Source organism: Eurosta solidaginis, chromosome 4 (genome assembly GCF_040869045.1).
Source record: "Eurosta solidaginis isolate ZX-2024a chromosome 4, ASM4086904v1, whole genome shotgun sequence".
In the NCBI taxonomy this organism is placed as follows: domain Eukaryota; kingdom Metazoa; phylum Arthropoda; class Insecta; order Diptera; family Tephritidae; genus Eurosta; species Eurosta solidaginis.
Genome location: NC_090322.1, coordinates 205108745 through 205123122, shown reverse-complemented (window position 1 = coordinate 205123122; position 14378 = coordinate 205108745). Strand labels below are relative to the sequence as shown.

Here is a 14378-nt window from a genome sequence, read left to right as displayed (position 1 = left end):
TCACAGATGGATAGCCTGTAATCCAGAAGGGAATCTAGGACTTATTTCATTAAAATCGCGTGAGAAACAAAAAAGATATAGTTGTTCAAGCTATAATTAAGCTACTTTTAAGGATTTTTTTTGAAAAACGCAGGAAAATGCACTTAGTTTCCAAACAAATATCAAAGAGTGCCTTTGCAACGTTTTTTTTCAGCTTCATATAAATTAAAAATCAAATTCATGATAGATACAGTGGCGTACCAAAAAAATTATTTCACGCTGCCATATTACGATAATCGGTTAAAATGAGGTTACGTAAAACCTCTAAATATACGTACAATATGGGCATCCAACAATAGAGGAAGTTCACAGGTTTCATTTGAATTTTGTGATATTTCGATAAATTAATCGATAACTGAAATCCATTGCTGCATTGCAGTGGAGTATAATGGTAAGTACTCCAGTGGACCACATGATCCAACGATTTTTGCCGGGTTACCATTATACTCCACTGTAATGCAGCAATTGACCAACTCATGTATCTACACGAACATATTGTGAGCCGATCATTGCTCGTTTTTAACGATTGTAATCACTACACGATGTTTATTGGACTGTGGGTACTCTATGGATTACTCTGATGTAATGCGGAGCTGGAGTATATGGTCCAGTCCTAGGACATCGCAATGTTAATTGTACCATATTTTTTGTATGAATTGTGGTTAATTTTGGAGCACTCGGTTGGTCCATAGCGAGTACTCCATACATGCATGCATGGAGTACTCGCGATTTTTGCAGGGTTGGAACAAATATTACATACAGTCCGCCAGAAGTGACATCAAAATATTTTTGTGTTCGAGGAGGGACAAGCATACGTGGCGAGTTGGGAGAGTCGAGTAAAGGTATAATGGTAAGTACTCCAGTGGACCACATGATCCAACGATTTTTGCAGGGAAATATGAGCCAAATCGGACATCATAGGTCGCTTTCTATTCATGTATGTATTATGTGTTCGAAATATGGACCAAATCGGACCACAAATACGATTTTTTGAATATATCGACCGTTGCGTCACCTAGCGGCGATTTTTTCATAGGTCGCTTTCTATTCATGTATGTATTATGTGTTCCAAATATGACCCAAATCGGACCACACATACGATTTTTTGAAATATTTCGATTCATGCGCCACATAACATCACTGTAAATAACTACTCATGCAAGTAGTTAATGCATTCCTATACCCAGCAAACACAGTTTCTAACGTTTAAGAAATATTGTAATTTTACATTAGAATTCTAATGTAGTTCTCTAATGCATTTCGAATCGAAAACTAGGTTAGAATTCGACTGTAAAACGATTCGAATAACACTAGAAATACTGAGCTCAATATTTAAGTACGGTTTTAATTTATTATAATAGAAAAAGCCTTTGAAATATGTTCCTTCTTAATACATAAGCTTATAACCAAATAAAAGTATTTGATATAATGAAACAATGAAAATTTCGCTGATTTTAAATAATTGAACTTAATTGCGCATCACTTCAAAACTTTCATTAGAAACCCATTAGAAATTGACGTTAGAATTCGATTAGAATTCTAACCATTTCCTCGATATCGAGAACGAAGACTCCTTTTCGTCGAGAATGCTATAATTCGCAACAGTTTCGCAAATCGTCCTCTAACCTTCTACCTTAGAGAAATACATTAGAATTCGATTCGTCTTCTAATCGTTTTGTAACCTAAATGTTTGTTTGGTATTTGTTAAATAACAATCAAAGTCATACATATGTTAAGCTCAGTTAGCTAATACAAATTGAATAGAAAACTAACTTTTTCTCAGGCATGCTTAACCAACGAAACGATATCATTTCGTTACGATAATCAACGTTAATAAACGAAACGAAGTCATTTCGTTTCGTTTATTAACGTTAAGATCGTCAAATTAACCAAATGATTTCGTTTCGTTTTCTGCCATATCAAAACGAAATCAAATCGTTTATGTTGATTATTAATTTCAAACTATGCTGGCAAAGCTGATTGATGGCGGAGTCATTAAAGGTGAAAGCATTAGCCAAGCTGATTGCAACTTTTCTCATGAATTTTGACAGTACGAACATTTCTCAAAGTATTTTTGACATTACCACCAACGAATTACACAAACAAATTACATAGAGTTTGTGTGTGTATGTGCGCTCGTTGTTGCCACCTTACGGCTTCACCATTGCTATAGCATTGCCAGCACAATTCAAACATAAAGTATCACGTTTTTGTTAACGTTTTTAACGTTAACGAAAGCTTTTCGTTTCAGTTAAAAACGAGATACAATTTATTTTGATAATTTCTTTATCGATAATATTTCGAAGTGTTTCAACGGAAACGGTGGAAATTTTTTGATAAACGATTAGCTTAACGTTAAGGTGCATCCCTGCTTTTTCTTACTCGAAGTTAGAATAGTGCTTTCTATGGCGCTCAATGACTTGAAAATTCGCACAAAAGACGGAGAAATTCTCGAGACCCGGGATGTATTGTTCAGAAAATCTCAAGTTGTACAGGAAGCTAAAAAAGTAACAGATCACGAAGGTTGCATATCGTTAAATAAAATGTCATCAAATATATTGCGTCGCATTATTATTTGGGCTGAAAAATGTGAAAAATATTAAACAAAGAAGATATTGAGTTATGGAAGGGACAACTTTTTGGGCATCGATAATGAGACTTTATTTCAATTTATTAGCGCTGCTGATGATTTACATCAAAGAGATCTTGTCAATAGAGCTACAAGTAAAGTTGCGCGAGAAATTAATGATAAATCAGCACCTGAAATAGCAAAGTATTTTGATATGCGCTCAAAAAATCCACATATATAAGTCGATTATGGTGAATAAATTAGTAAAACAAAATGCTTGACTATATAACGTGATCGGTTTTTTTTCTTCAAATTGGTTTTTAGTGCGAGTTTAATAAACTATAAATAAAGTTGACTTAAGTGAAGGAAAGCAGAGGATTAATTGTAGGTGAAGGAAGGCCTAACATCCGTAGGCCGCCCATTATTCGCATGCAGCCCTTTGCGACAAATAATAGGTAGATATAAGGTTTCACCAACAACAATGAACATTTCTTAGTTTCGATACCGTAAAGTAGTAGTAGTAGTGTTTTATTTATTTTCTTTCAACTAGTAATTACAAAAGTAAAGCAAACTGAATTAAACTATAGATATATAAAAATAAATAAAGATTCCAGACAATAACAATAAATGTTGTGTGTCTTAATATCACTTATAACTAAATAACTCATTTATGAAAATTCCTTGACAATAAGTTCTCTATACTTAAGGCAATTTCTTATATAAACAAAGAGTGAATTATAGTTATAACCCTTAAGGATATTTACAACCTTCTGCATATCTAAAACTTTCTCACCAAAATAATTAAACCGGATGTCTTTATATATAGGACATATCCCAATGAAGTGATAAGTGTCTTCAGCTACACTTGAATTGCACATAGAACAGTTTTTGGATAAAACCTTTTTAAAACATCTAGCATTAAGATTTAGCAACCCACCCCTTGCTGGGAAAATCAGACTTATGGCGTATGCAGAATACTCGTTAAAAGAGGTAGAGTACATAGGGAGCAAGTCAGAGTAAAGATCATGTGACGACTGAAAAGAACTATCGGCATAGTCTGCAAACTCTTTTTGAATCAATTGCTCTAGTAAAATTGGTATGTTCATACTAAGCGATGGGGAAGAAAAGTCAGACAGAGGCACCATGTCGACACTTTCATAAACGTTTCTCCACTTTTTGACCCAGTACGTCCCTTGTCTGTCTGTCTCCTCCGCTACAACTCTGGGCAGTCTATTTACTGGCAAACTTAAAACCGCGCAACATAAAGCACGTGAATGCGTAAGGTGTGACCGAATAACGACGATAAACCTGATTCAAGGTGTAACATATAGTTTGGTGTATTAGCTGGTAAAAAAATTAACTTTTTTAAAAAGAAGCGAATTAGTTTCTCTACGCATTCAAACTTATCAACACCCCAGACTTGCGCACCATAAAATATAATTGACCTACATGCTGCCTCGAAAATGTTCATCTTATTTGAGATACAAATTCGAGGATTATTTATGTATTTTGACCAGGTAGCATTTATCGCTGTTTTAACCTCAGCTAGTTTTGCCTCGAGGTGCTTTGTAAAGGATAGCTTGTAATTCAAGAGAACTCCCAGATACTTGTAGTCATTTACAATCTAAATAAACTCGTTACCATAAGACCAACGAAAAGAAGGACACCTGCTACATTCCCTGAACACTAATATTTTAGATTTGGTCAGGTTAACTCTCAAACCCCATTGCGTACTATACATGTAAAGCTCATTTATCATTTTCTGTAAGACAGTGGCAGAGTCAGCTTAAAGAACGATATCGTCGGCGTACATAAAGTACATACCGTAAAGTATATAAAGACATCTTTGAAGGAGTTTGATCGCGAGCGAGCGGCTTGAGGTGCTTGCAGACACAAATAAAAAAAATAAAAAAAAGGATCAGGAAGTCCTACGAAAAACAAAATATTATAAAACCGACCTAAGCATTAGTAGTATTAGCCCTGTGGGAAGCGTCATGCAGATATTGCTTCAAAGAGACCACCACCAAAGGAGGTCATATGTATATCGACTGCTGAGTGGAATATCGCCTTACCTCGGCTGCCGTTTAAAAAACATCGTATCTCAGAAAACCTATGAAAAACACCATATTAAACATTTTTTTTTTTTTTCAAAAACGGCCTAGGTTAGGTGTTTGCGAAAAGAATTCTGATATAGGGCGTTATTTAATATTACATATTCTAAAAAAGGCCGTATTCGAACTGGCAGCTGAGATAGGAACAGTAATTAGGGTCCTTAAATTAGCTAATTAAATATGATCAAATTGACCTGACTATTTGTTCTGATTTTGTTTATAGACAAACTTTGTTAGGTTATCAATTTTAAATTTACCAGATAAATATTTTTTTTGGTAGAAGATGGACCGATGCTGAAATTTCAAGTAATTCACACAACAAAAGCCATTTAGAATAAAAAGAGCGATTAAACTTGTATCGATCAAAAACTACGAGAAAGTATGTTTGTATTTGTATGCAGGATATTAATCCGGGACGGTCCGAACACCAGCATAATTTTGATACCAGCTCGATCGTCAGAGGAGCGATCACTTCGAACCAGCTGTGGTTTTTAGTTGCATCTTACGACTGGCATGCCTACAGCGGAAATATTCTAGGCCCCTTAACCCGTTGGGGGACGATTTCGACTTGTTAATGTGGTAAATGTTTAAAGTTAAATCCGAAAATGCCCATTAAGCATAAACAACTTTGTAAATAAAACAAATTTCCATATGAGTTTGAGAGATTTGCACTATTTACGAGTTTTCCGGAATTTCTCTTATTTAACAATAACTTATGCCTATTTTTAAAAATTTTAAATTAATTGCGCTAATTTTCAAACTAAGGCATCGTTTCCCAGGAATCCCGATCTCGGGACTTTTGACCATAAATGTTATACTCAATGTGATATTCAATGTAAAAAATTGCGAAAAAATACAAAATTTCGAAGTATTAGTAGTTAGGGAAAACAAAGAAGTAAAGGTGTCTAAGTTCGGGTGTAACCGAACATTATATACTCAGCGTGAGCTTCAATTGTACATTTCATTTCAGATAAATTACTTTTCTACATAACACGTGGCACCGCCCATTTAAAAAAAATGGTTCCCCACTTCCTCTTACAATAAAACTTGATAAGTGAAATATCATTGATTCAAAACTATTTTTTGCTAAGTATTAGCTTATTATTCTAGTCTACGACCCTTTTAAACTTGTTTTATATCTAAGTTGCCGTGGTTTTTAACCGATCCCGTCCATTTTTACTAGAAATATTTTCTGCTATAAGGAAAATATGTATACACAATTTCATTACGATATGTTAATTTTTCTTCGAGTTATGGCTCCCGAAACATAGAAAATTTCTTAGTCATAAAAGGGGTGGTGCCACACCCTTTTTCAAAAATTTTAGTTTTTTCCAATTTAATGTTATAATTAAATTTAGAAAGTAAAATTGTATTGATACAAATCTCTTTTTCGCTAAGATATAGCTTATTGTTTTCGTCTACGACCATTTTTATATAAAAGTGGGCGTGGTTTTTAACCGATCTCGTCCAATTTTTCTAGTAATATTTTTGTTTTACAATTTTGTTACGATATGTAAATTTTTATGCGAGTTATGGCTCCCGAAACAGAAAATTGCTTAGTCATAAAAGGGGCGGTGCCACGCCCATTTTTTCAAATTTAAAGTTTTTCCTATTTATTGTTATAAATCCACTTGGGAAATGAAATACCATTAATAAATAAGCAATATCTTTGCAAAAAAGAGCTTAATTTTGCAAAGATATTGCTTATTTTATTCGTCCACGACCCTTTTAAAAATCTTTTATATAAAAGTGGGCGTGGTCCTTAACCGATATCGATAATTTTTCTTCAAAGCATTCTTTATGGTAAAGGCAACCTTTTTGCCGAATTTGTTACGATAGGTTTAACGATTTTTGATTTATGATTAATAATATTTGTAAAATTGATTTTATCACTTTTATCATTTTACAAATTTTTTATCGAGAGTCTCAATATCAGTCCGCACATCAAATTTCAACATTCTAGGTGTATTATTTACTAAATAATCAGGTTTTTTGTGTTTTCCAAAATGTTATATAAAAAGTGGGCGTGGTTATCATCCGATTTCGCGCACCAATCTATTCGGGATCCAGATAAGCTCGTGTACCAATTTTGGTGAAGATATCTCAATATTTACTCAAGTTATCGTGTTAACGGACAGACGGACGGACGGACATGGCTCAATCAAATTTTTTTCGACACTGATGATTTTGATATATGGAAGTCTATATCTATCTCGAATCCTTTATACCTGTACAACCAACCGTTATCCAATCAAAGTTAATATACTCTGTGTGCAAAGCACGTTGAGTATAAAAAGCAGGGCAAATGTGTGTATATCCCGCCTCATATATACATACAGATATAATAAACATATATCCGTGCTAGTTTTTCCTATAAAATTGGCGGGACGGGACCTACATATGTATATATGTACATGTTATATGCCGACTGCTAGCAATAACGATACTAGTCTACTTTGAAGAATTGTTAACTTCCGGAGTTTGTTTACATTGAATATTATATACGTACATATATATAAGGCGCGATATATATACATTCGTTCTCCGACTTCGAACGGCATCTATTAGCAGATTAATTTTCATGGCAGTAATACACTCGAAGTGTTTGCTAGGCCCCTACGGAAGGGCGACCACGCTTAGAATTTGTTTTCCTATTTGAATAAACTGTTTCAGGACCTTCGGCGTGGTGGGCGAGCATGCTATCACCACCTCTCGGGGGCCGGCCGCCTTAGATACGGCTTTATTAATGTCTTCGCTGAAATAAGACTTTTTTTACAGAATGTCTGAAATACGTCTTTGTGAACAAAGCTTTAAAGTTACCACCATTCAATTAGGATAGGTCGATAAACATCTTCATTTCAAAGTTTTCAAGGCAAGGCCATATATCGGTTCCTAAGTTTCATAACTAGAACTAAAATCGCTATAAAACACCTTCATGACCGTTATTTTTTTTTTTTAATTTTGCTATTGCCTTAGAGCTTGAAAATGGCAGCTCTTCTAGGAAATTTTGAAAAAAGACTAGCTATGTACTTTGTTTTGGTTAGATACACCCTGCCACTGGTCGGTGTTGAAAAACGCCGCGCTAATCGCACCAGATTGGGGATGCCAGTTGACTGTCAAATTAAATCTGTCACGCTACGCGCATGCGTTGTAGCTGTCAAGCTTTTGCTTACACATATACAGTAACACCGGTCACCTGGCCAAAGATGTAATCTTTGCCAAAAGATAATTGTCGTCATTCTTGTGGTCAGATAAGACTGTAATTTGTTTATAGGTGTTGTCGGTGTTTTTTTATACCAAAATGCCGGATGAAACTGTGAAATTTGTGCAATTAGTGAAAACATATCCATATTTGTATAACAGCTTACTACCAGAATATTCACAAAAGGAAGTTACAGATAGAGCTTGGTCAGAGATAGCTCAACAGATGACATGGTTAGGTATGTATATACATATATACATTGCTATTTTGTGTATGTGAAATAAGCTTTTTCTCTATGTGTTGCTATTCATTGTTTATTACATGATACATCGTTTTTATCTTGTTTTTTTATACCGGAAATAGGAATTTTAAGTAGAACCAACATAAAATTGTATGTGTTAAGTATATATATGTAAATCTTGAAGTTCGTTTTCTTTAGTTTAGACTGAATTGTTCCGTCGATTTTGATTCGAGAATGATTTACTTGATAGTGGAAAAGTTTCTGTAAACTTTTTGGGCTTGTCATACTTGTCACTCAATATTAAGTATTTGCATATTTTTGAATAGTGTTCTTAGATTTCATAATAAATAGTTTTTTTTTTAATTTGTATTATTTGGTATAAATTAAAAAAAATATTGGTTTAATGCATACATTTTCTTAATTTTATTGTTTTTGCAACTTTTTTGGCATATCAGATTAAGGTTCGATTTTTCAGTGCGCGTTTAAACTCCAGTCAAATTGACAAGGGTTTAACCCTGCCACTTTGGCCGAAATGAGCAGCATCATTTTTTATTACTCGCACTGAAAGCTCGGACCTAAAAAGAATAAACAATTGCAATAAGGCTGCCCTCATTCGTAAGAAAAATTCTCTCCACCATTTTTTTGTGTGTAAATTTTTTATTTTTGATGTTTTTTAAACGGTTTTATTTAGCTTGACTTGACTGGCTGGCTGGTTGGCTGGTTGGTTGGCTGGTTGGCTGGTTGGTTGGCTGGCTGGCACGAAATTTGTAATTGAAATTTAAATAACTCCGATAAGCTACAAAGCTTGAAATTTGGAATATAGTGTAGAACCCGATGACAATGCAATAATAAGAAAAAACTCCGATAGGAGGCGCATGGATCGAAATATTTAAAAAAATCGTATTTGTGGTCCGATTTGGCACACATTTGGAACACATAATACTTACAAGAATAGGAAGAGAACTATGAAAAAATCGAAGATCGAGATATTCAAAATAAAATAAATAATAGTCATCATACTTCTCATCAATCTAGGTCGTTGATCACAAAATAAAGTAAAAGCGTTGGGCGCGTGAAATTTCTAAAAATGTGAGGCATAGCATAACCTTAGTAAGGTTCAGTTGGTCTTATAATGACTATCAATAGAAATTTGATGAGTGCAACGCTTTTATTTAACTGTCTGATCAACGCCCTAGATTGATGACGTGTGTGATGACTAGTATCTAGGACCAACCTATGTAATTATTTTCTAGCTTTTAGTATTATTATTACTTCATGTAAGTATTGTTTTCTATGAAACCGTTTAACTTAAATTTTTTTTTTTAATTCTTCATTGTATTGGATTATGGACGAACTTTTTTCCTTACAAACAACATTGCCCAGTTTGAATAGATCTCAGATACTGTGCTTACATTAAATTAAACAATTAATAATTTTTAATTCCACCGGCTAAAAAAATTTCGCAAATTATGCCGTTTTACTAATATCTAGTTTGCCGTAATTTCAAATTACAGCTTTAAAATCAAATGCAATTTTCACACAATATATAAAGGTATAGACATAGATATATCAAAATCATCAGTATCGAAAAAAAATTTGATTAAGCCATGTCCGTCCGTCCGTCTGCCGTCCGTGAACACGATAACTTCAGCAAATATTGAGATATCTTCACCAAATTCGGTATTCGGGCTTTTCTGGCCAAAATAGATTGGTACTGAAAATAAGCGAAATCGGACGATAACTACGCCTACTTTTTCCTTATCGAAAATTTAGAAAAATGGAAAAAATTAGTTAATTCAAAAACGAATACTGCTAAGATAATGTAATTTGGTAGGTGGGTTGGTTTTATGACGCAAAACATAGATTCCAAAAATGTTTGGAATATGGGCGTGGCACCACCCATATGTAGAAATTTGGCAGAGGCACTATCCTTGCCAAATTATATAGACTAAGAGAAAACAATCAAAATTTGTTAAAGACCATGCCCACTTTTCGTAAAGGGTTAATCTTAACAAAGTTTGCAATAACTCTATGGTATTTAACTATGTATTTAACTGATATTCTACATAAGTAGTGGTATGGTTGAGCTAAGAACAAAACTTGAACAAATTATGAAAATTGGCGTGACCCGCCCTTTCTTTGTTAATCTCTCCAAAACATTTTTAATGCCATAAGTCGAACAAAAACGAAAATGAGTTCAGAATAGAACCATATACCTATGTATTATTGCGCAGCCTTATAACAATATTATCCAAACAAAGCAAACAACAACAGCGTATCAAGTGCACAGCTGGGTATATATTATATATATAATGTTCGGTTTCACCCGAACTTAGACGTTCTTACTTCTTTATTTTCCGTTTTTTATAAATTATAGAAATGACAGTAAAATTTGAGACAGCAAGAAAACCGACTAAATTTTTGTCTCTAATGGGCATGCAATAAAACAATAATGAAATAGTAATGAAAATTAAAAGAAGGAAATAGTTAAGAATTTATTTTCTCTTATACCTACATATATGACACTACTTTATTTTCTCTATATTTTTCTTGTATTTTCTCTTATATTTTTTGTCGCCCTCCCTCCTAATACGGTTTCAGTACTAGTGTAAGTTTGTTAACTACATTTCAAAAAAGTAACGAAATACAAGAAAAATACAACCTAGTTCATTAAAAACAAATGAGCCAGATTTTATTTCGATAGGCTTTTTTGACATTCGGCCGTTTTTTCTTTATTTTTTTCTGGCAAATTTTGAAAATTTTGTTGTTAATTTGAAAAATATGTGCATAAAAACAGTAGTAAAATAAACTTTCTTGTGAAAAAAGTGAACCATCGAGAACGAAATATTTTCCAGTTTATTTGCATTGATTTTATTGTTAAAAATGTTAATGAAAAAATAAAATTTAAACATAAACAAAAACATGTCAAACTCACTAATTTTGGGGGAATAGTATTCTCGCTTCTCATGGTAGACATTGTTTTTGTACTTTGAATTTCGGATAAAGTTTCGTCAGTTATTCTAGCTTGTAATCAAAGGCAAACTAAAGGAGTGTCATATAGGTATTAAGGGAAACTGAGTTCAATAAGCCCTTTAAAGTAGAAAATTTTACTTATTAAGTATTTCATTAACTATCTATGTAAAATTGGTATCACTCCAAAAACTTGAAAAATATTTCCACTTCTTACTTTTACTTTTGGCAAATAGTTGAAAAGATCTTCTCCCTTTGATAACCGTGAAATACTTTTAATATTTTTATAAATTGTTAAAACAAACGGGTTTTTTTACTGTAGTTAGACCAAATCATACACTGCTCTGTTTCGTTCAAATAATATTTAACTAAAGCATATCAAATAAGACGAATTAACAACTCAAAACATAAAGGCGCATAGTCATAGTCAAAATAAAATAGTTTTTAAATTTAGATGCAGCTGTTTGACATAATTTTCTATGGGCTATCTGTCAAAAAAGCTCCAACTAAATTTAAAACCTATTTTATTTTGACTATGACTATGCGCCAAAGACTTTAAAACGAATAGGTGGATCTTGTGAATTGCCCGGTACAGTTTGTTTAATATAGGGTGATTCGTTTTTTCATTGGAGTAAAAAGAAAGATTGCAAGTACACACCAGTTTTGGGTAGGATTGTTAACTGCCTTTAAAAAACTCACTGAGAAAATGTCACATTTTATAGATAGGGACGTAATTATCACATTTTGTTTAGGTATTTATCGACAATTTTTAATTACCTAAAATCACTTCATATATATATTTTTATTAGTCCTTTTCATAACTAAATATTATATATACTTATTTGCAGCCAACGATTGTAAGGAAAAATGGCGAAGCATTCGAAATGCTTATGCCCGGAGTCTAAGGCCATATTCAAATGGAACTTCAACAAAATCTAAAAAACCGTATTATTTACGAGAGGCCATGGATTTCATGCTACCATATATGAACCCCACGAATCCTATAACACATTCAGAGAGTACTGTAAATATTACATTAGCAGACTCCAACGAGCAATATTTCGGCGAGAATGTTGAGTTGTTAGAAAATGCTGAAGACCAAAATGCTACAGTACCATTGGGAACACTAAAAAGACATAACGATACTCCAATTATTACAGAAGTAAAGATGTTAAAAACCATTTTTAATGAAACCAATGAGCCAAACCAGACAGTTATACAGGGCTTCCAAGAAAATAAAGATAAAAAGACACCAGCTGATACTAGCAAAATGTTTCTCTTAAGTCTACTGCCAGACTTAAAGAATCTATCTGATAAACGTGTAAGGGAATTCAAAATACTAACCATGCTTTTGCTTGAAGAATTAATAACTGAGCAAGAAAAAGAAATTGAGGACAAATGTTTTCGTCGACCATTACCTCCACAAAGCTCAAACTCGCAGGTTAGCACGTCTGCTGGTTCGTCAACGCATGTCACTACAACACAGAATAAAGACAAAGAATTCGTTGGTAATACATTCATTGTTCCAGCCAAGGCCGAGTCTACGACACCGGAACGGCAAGTTCATTTATTGTCGCACCAACAGCCCGTTCAAGTGCAAATGCATCAACAACCCAGCCAAGGAATGTCGCATCAACAGCCTGTCCAAGTACTGTCGCAACTACAGAGTACCCCAAATATTTGGAAAGGTGTTCTATGCTATCACAATAACAGTAATAGAAACTGATTACCATTGACTATTTTTGCTTTTGTAATACTCATACTCATAGAAATACTCATACCTCCAAATTCATGAAAAATATGTCATTTTGGGGTGAACAATTTTACGAGAGTTCAGGATTTTATGCAAACAGCCTAGTAATAAATGGTAACTGGTGTATTTTATTTTGCAATTTTGCATTTGCTACGTCTTTATAAATTCACAACCTCTAATTTCACTAAATAATAAACCAACAAATGTTTATGCAGATTTAAAGAGAACACAAACAAATCTTTATAAAATATACCGAAAAAATTCTCAAGAAAAATTTCGTCTGTCAAATAAAAAAATTTCAATACAAAATGCATACAATTCTGAGCTCCCTTTATAAGTATAAGATTTTTTTAGTACAATTTATTGCCAAATCATCATCGAATTTTCAAATCATATGCCAAATTAAAACTTAGGTCTCTAACATTTTTTAATTGCGTAAATTTTTTTATTTATTTTGTATTTGAATGAACATTTTTAAATAAACATGTGAAAACCATTTCACTTTTGAATGGTTTCCAAGTTTTGCTCTAAAAAGTGCAGTATATTTGTGTGCAAGTCAAGCTGTTTGGTTTGAGGATCGATTTTCGAAAAAGCTTGACTTTCAATTTCCTATAAGAACATAGTTCGTTTACAGATTTTAACACCCCAGCGGGTTAGGGGATCAGAATATACCCGCGGTAGGTATGCATGTCGTAAGAGGCGACTAAAATACCAGATTCAAGGGGATGTGTAGCGCAACCTTTCAGGTTGCCAGCGCAATATATAGCTTCTCCAAACCCAATTGTCAACCTCACCTATCCGCGGCGAATCCTGTTTCACTAACAGACGAGGCTCTGGCGACCCACAGCTCCTCATGGAACTTGGGGGTAGGGAGGGAGGGAATGGCCTGAAGGTTTAATGTGGCCACATAAATCGTTCCCGAGATGGTCGAGCTAGCACCTTAATGGTGCTATGGTACCGGAGCGTACCGGATTTGTATCCGGCAAAGGACCATCACATCGATAAGACTCCCCAAAGCCTTCGGGGAGCAACCTTATCGCTACAACAACAACAACAACAGATTTTAATATTTGAATTAAAGTTGTGAGTTATTGCAAAGCTAACGCATTGGAAGTAAAATTCTAAGAATACATACTTCTTTCTCATACCCCAAGACAAGAACACCTCTAAAAATCTAAAATTTTTTCAAACTGACCGCAGAGCATATGTGACCTGGAATCATGAAACGACCCTATTGTGCGAAAACAAGTTTTCGAGAAAAATGCGTTTAAAGTTTTTGTTTAGCTTGACTCTGTGTAGCGGCTGGCCATTGTGAACGAATTTTGGAATTAAAATTTAATTAACTTCCCGATAAGCTACAAGCGTGAAACTTGGAATATAGTTCAGAACCCGTTGGCAATGCAATAATAAGAAAAAAAACTCCGATAGGTGATGCATGGATCGAAATATTTAAAAAAATCGTATTTGTGGTCCGATTTGGCTTTAAATGCGAT

The 14378-nt window shown here is 33.9% G+C and overlaps 1 protein-coding gene across 1 annotated transcript; it reads left to right on the top strand.

Annotated features, from left to right (window-relative positions):
• Positions 1 to 7913: 7913 nt before the first annotated feature.
• LOC137250918 (uncharacterized) lies at positions 7914 to 13404 on the top strand. Its single transcript, XM_067784641.1, has 2 exons — positions 7914 to 8159; positions 11981 to 13404. The coding sequence occupies exons 1-2, from the start codon at positions 8021 to 8023 to the stop codon at positions 12856 to 12858; spliced, it is 1017 nt and encodes a 338-aa protein (XP_067640742.1). The 5' UTR covers positions 7914 to 8020; the 3' UTR covers positions 12859 to 13404.
• Positions 13405 to 14378: the final 974 nt, after the last annotated feature.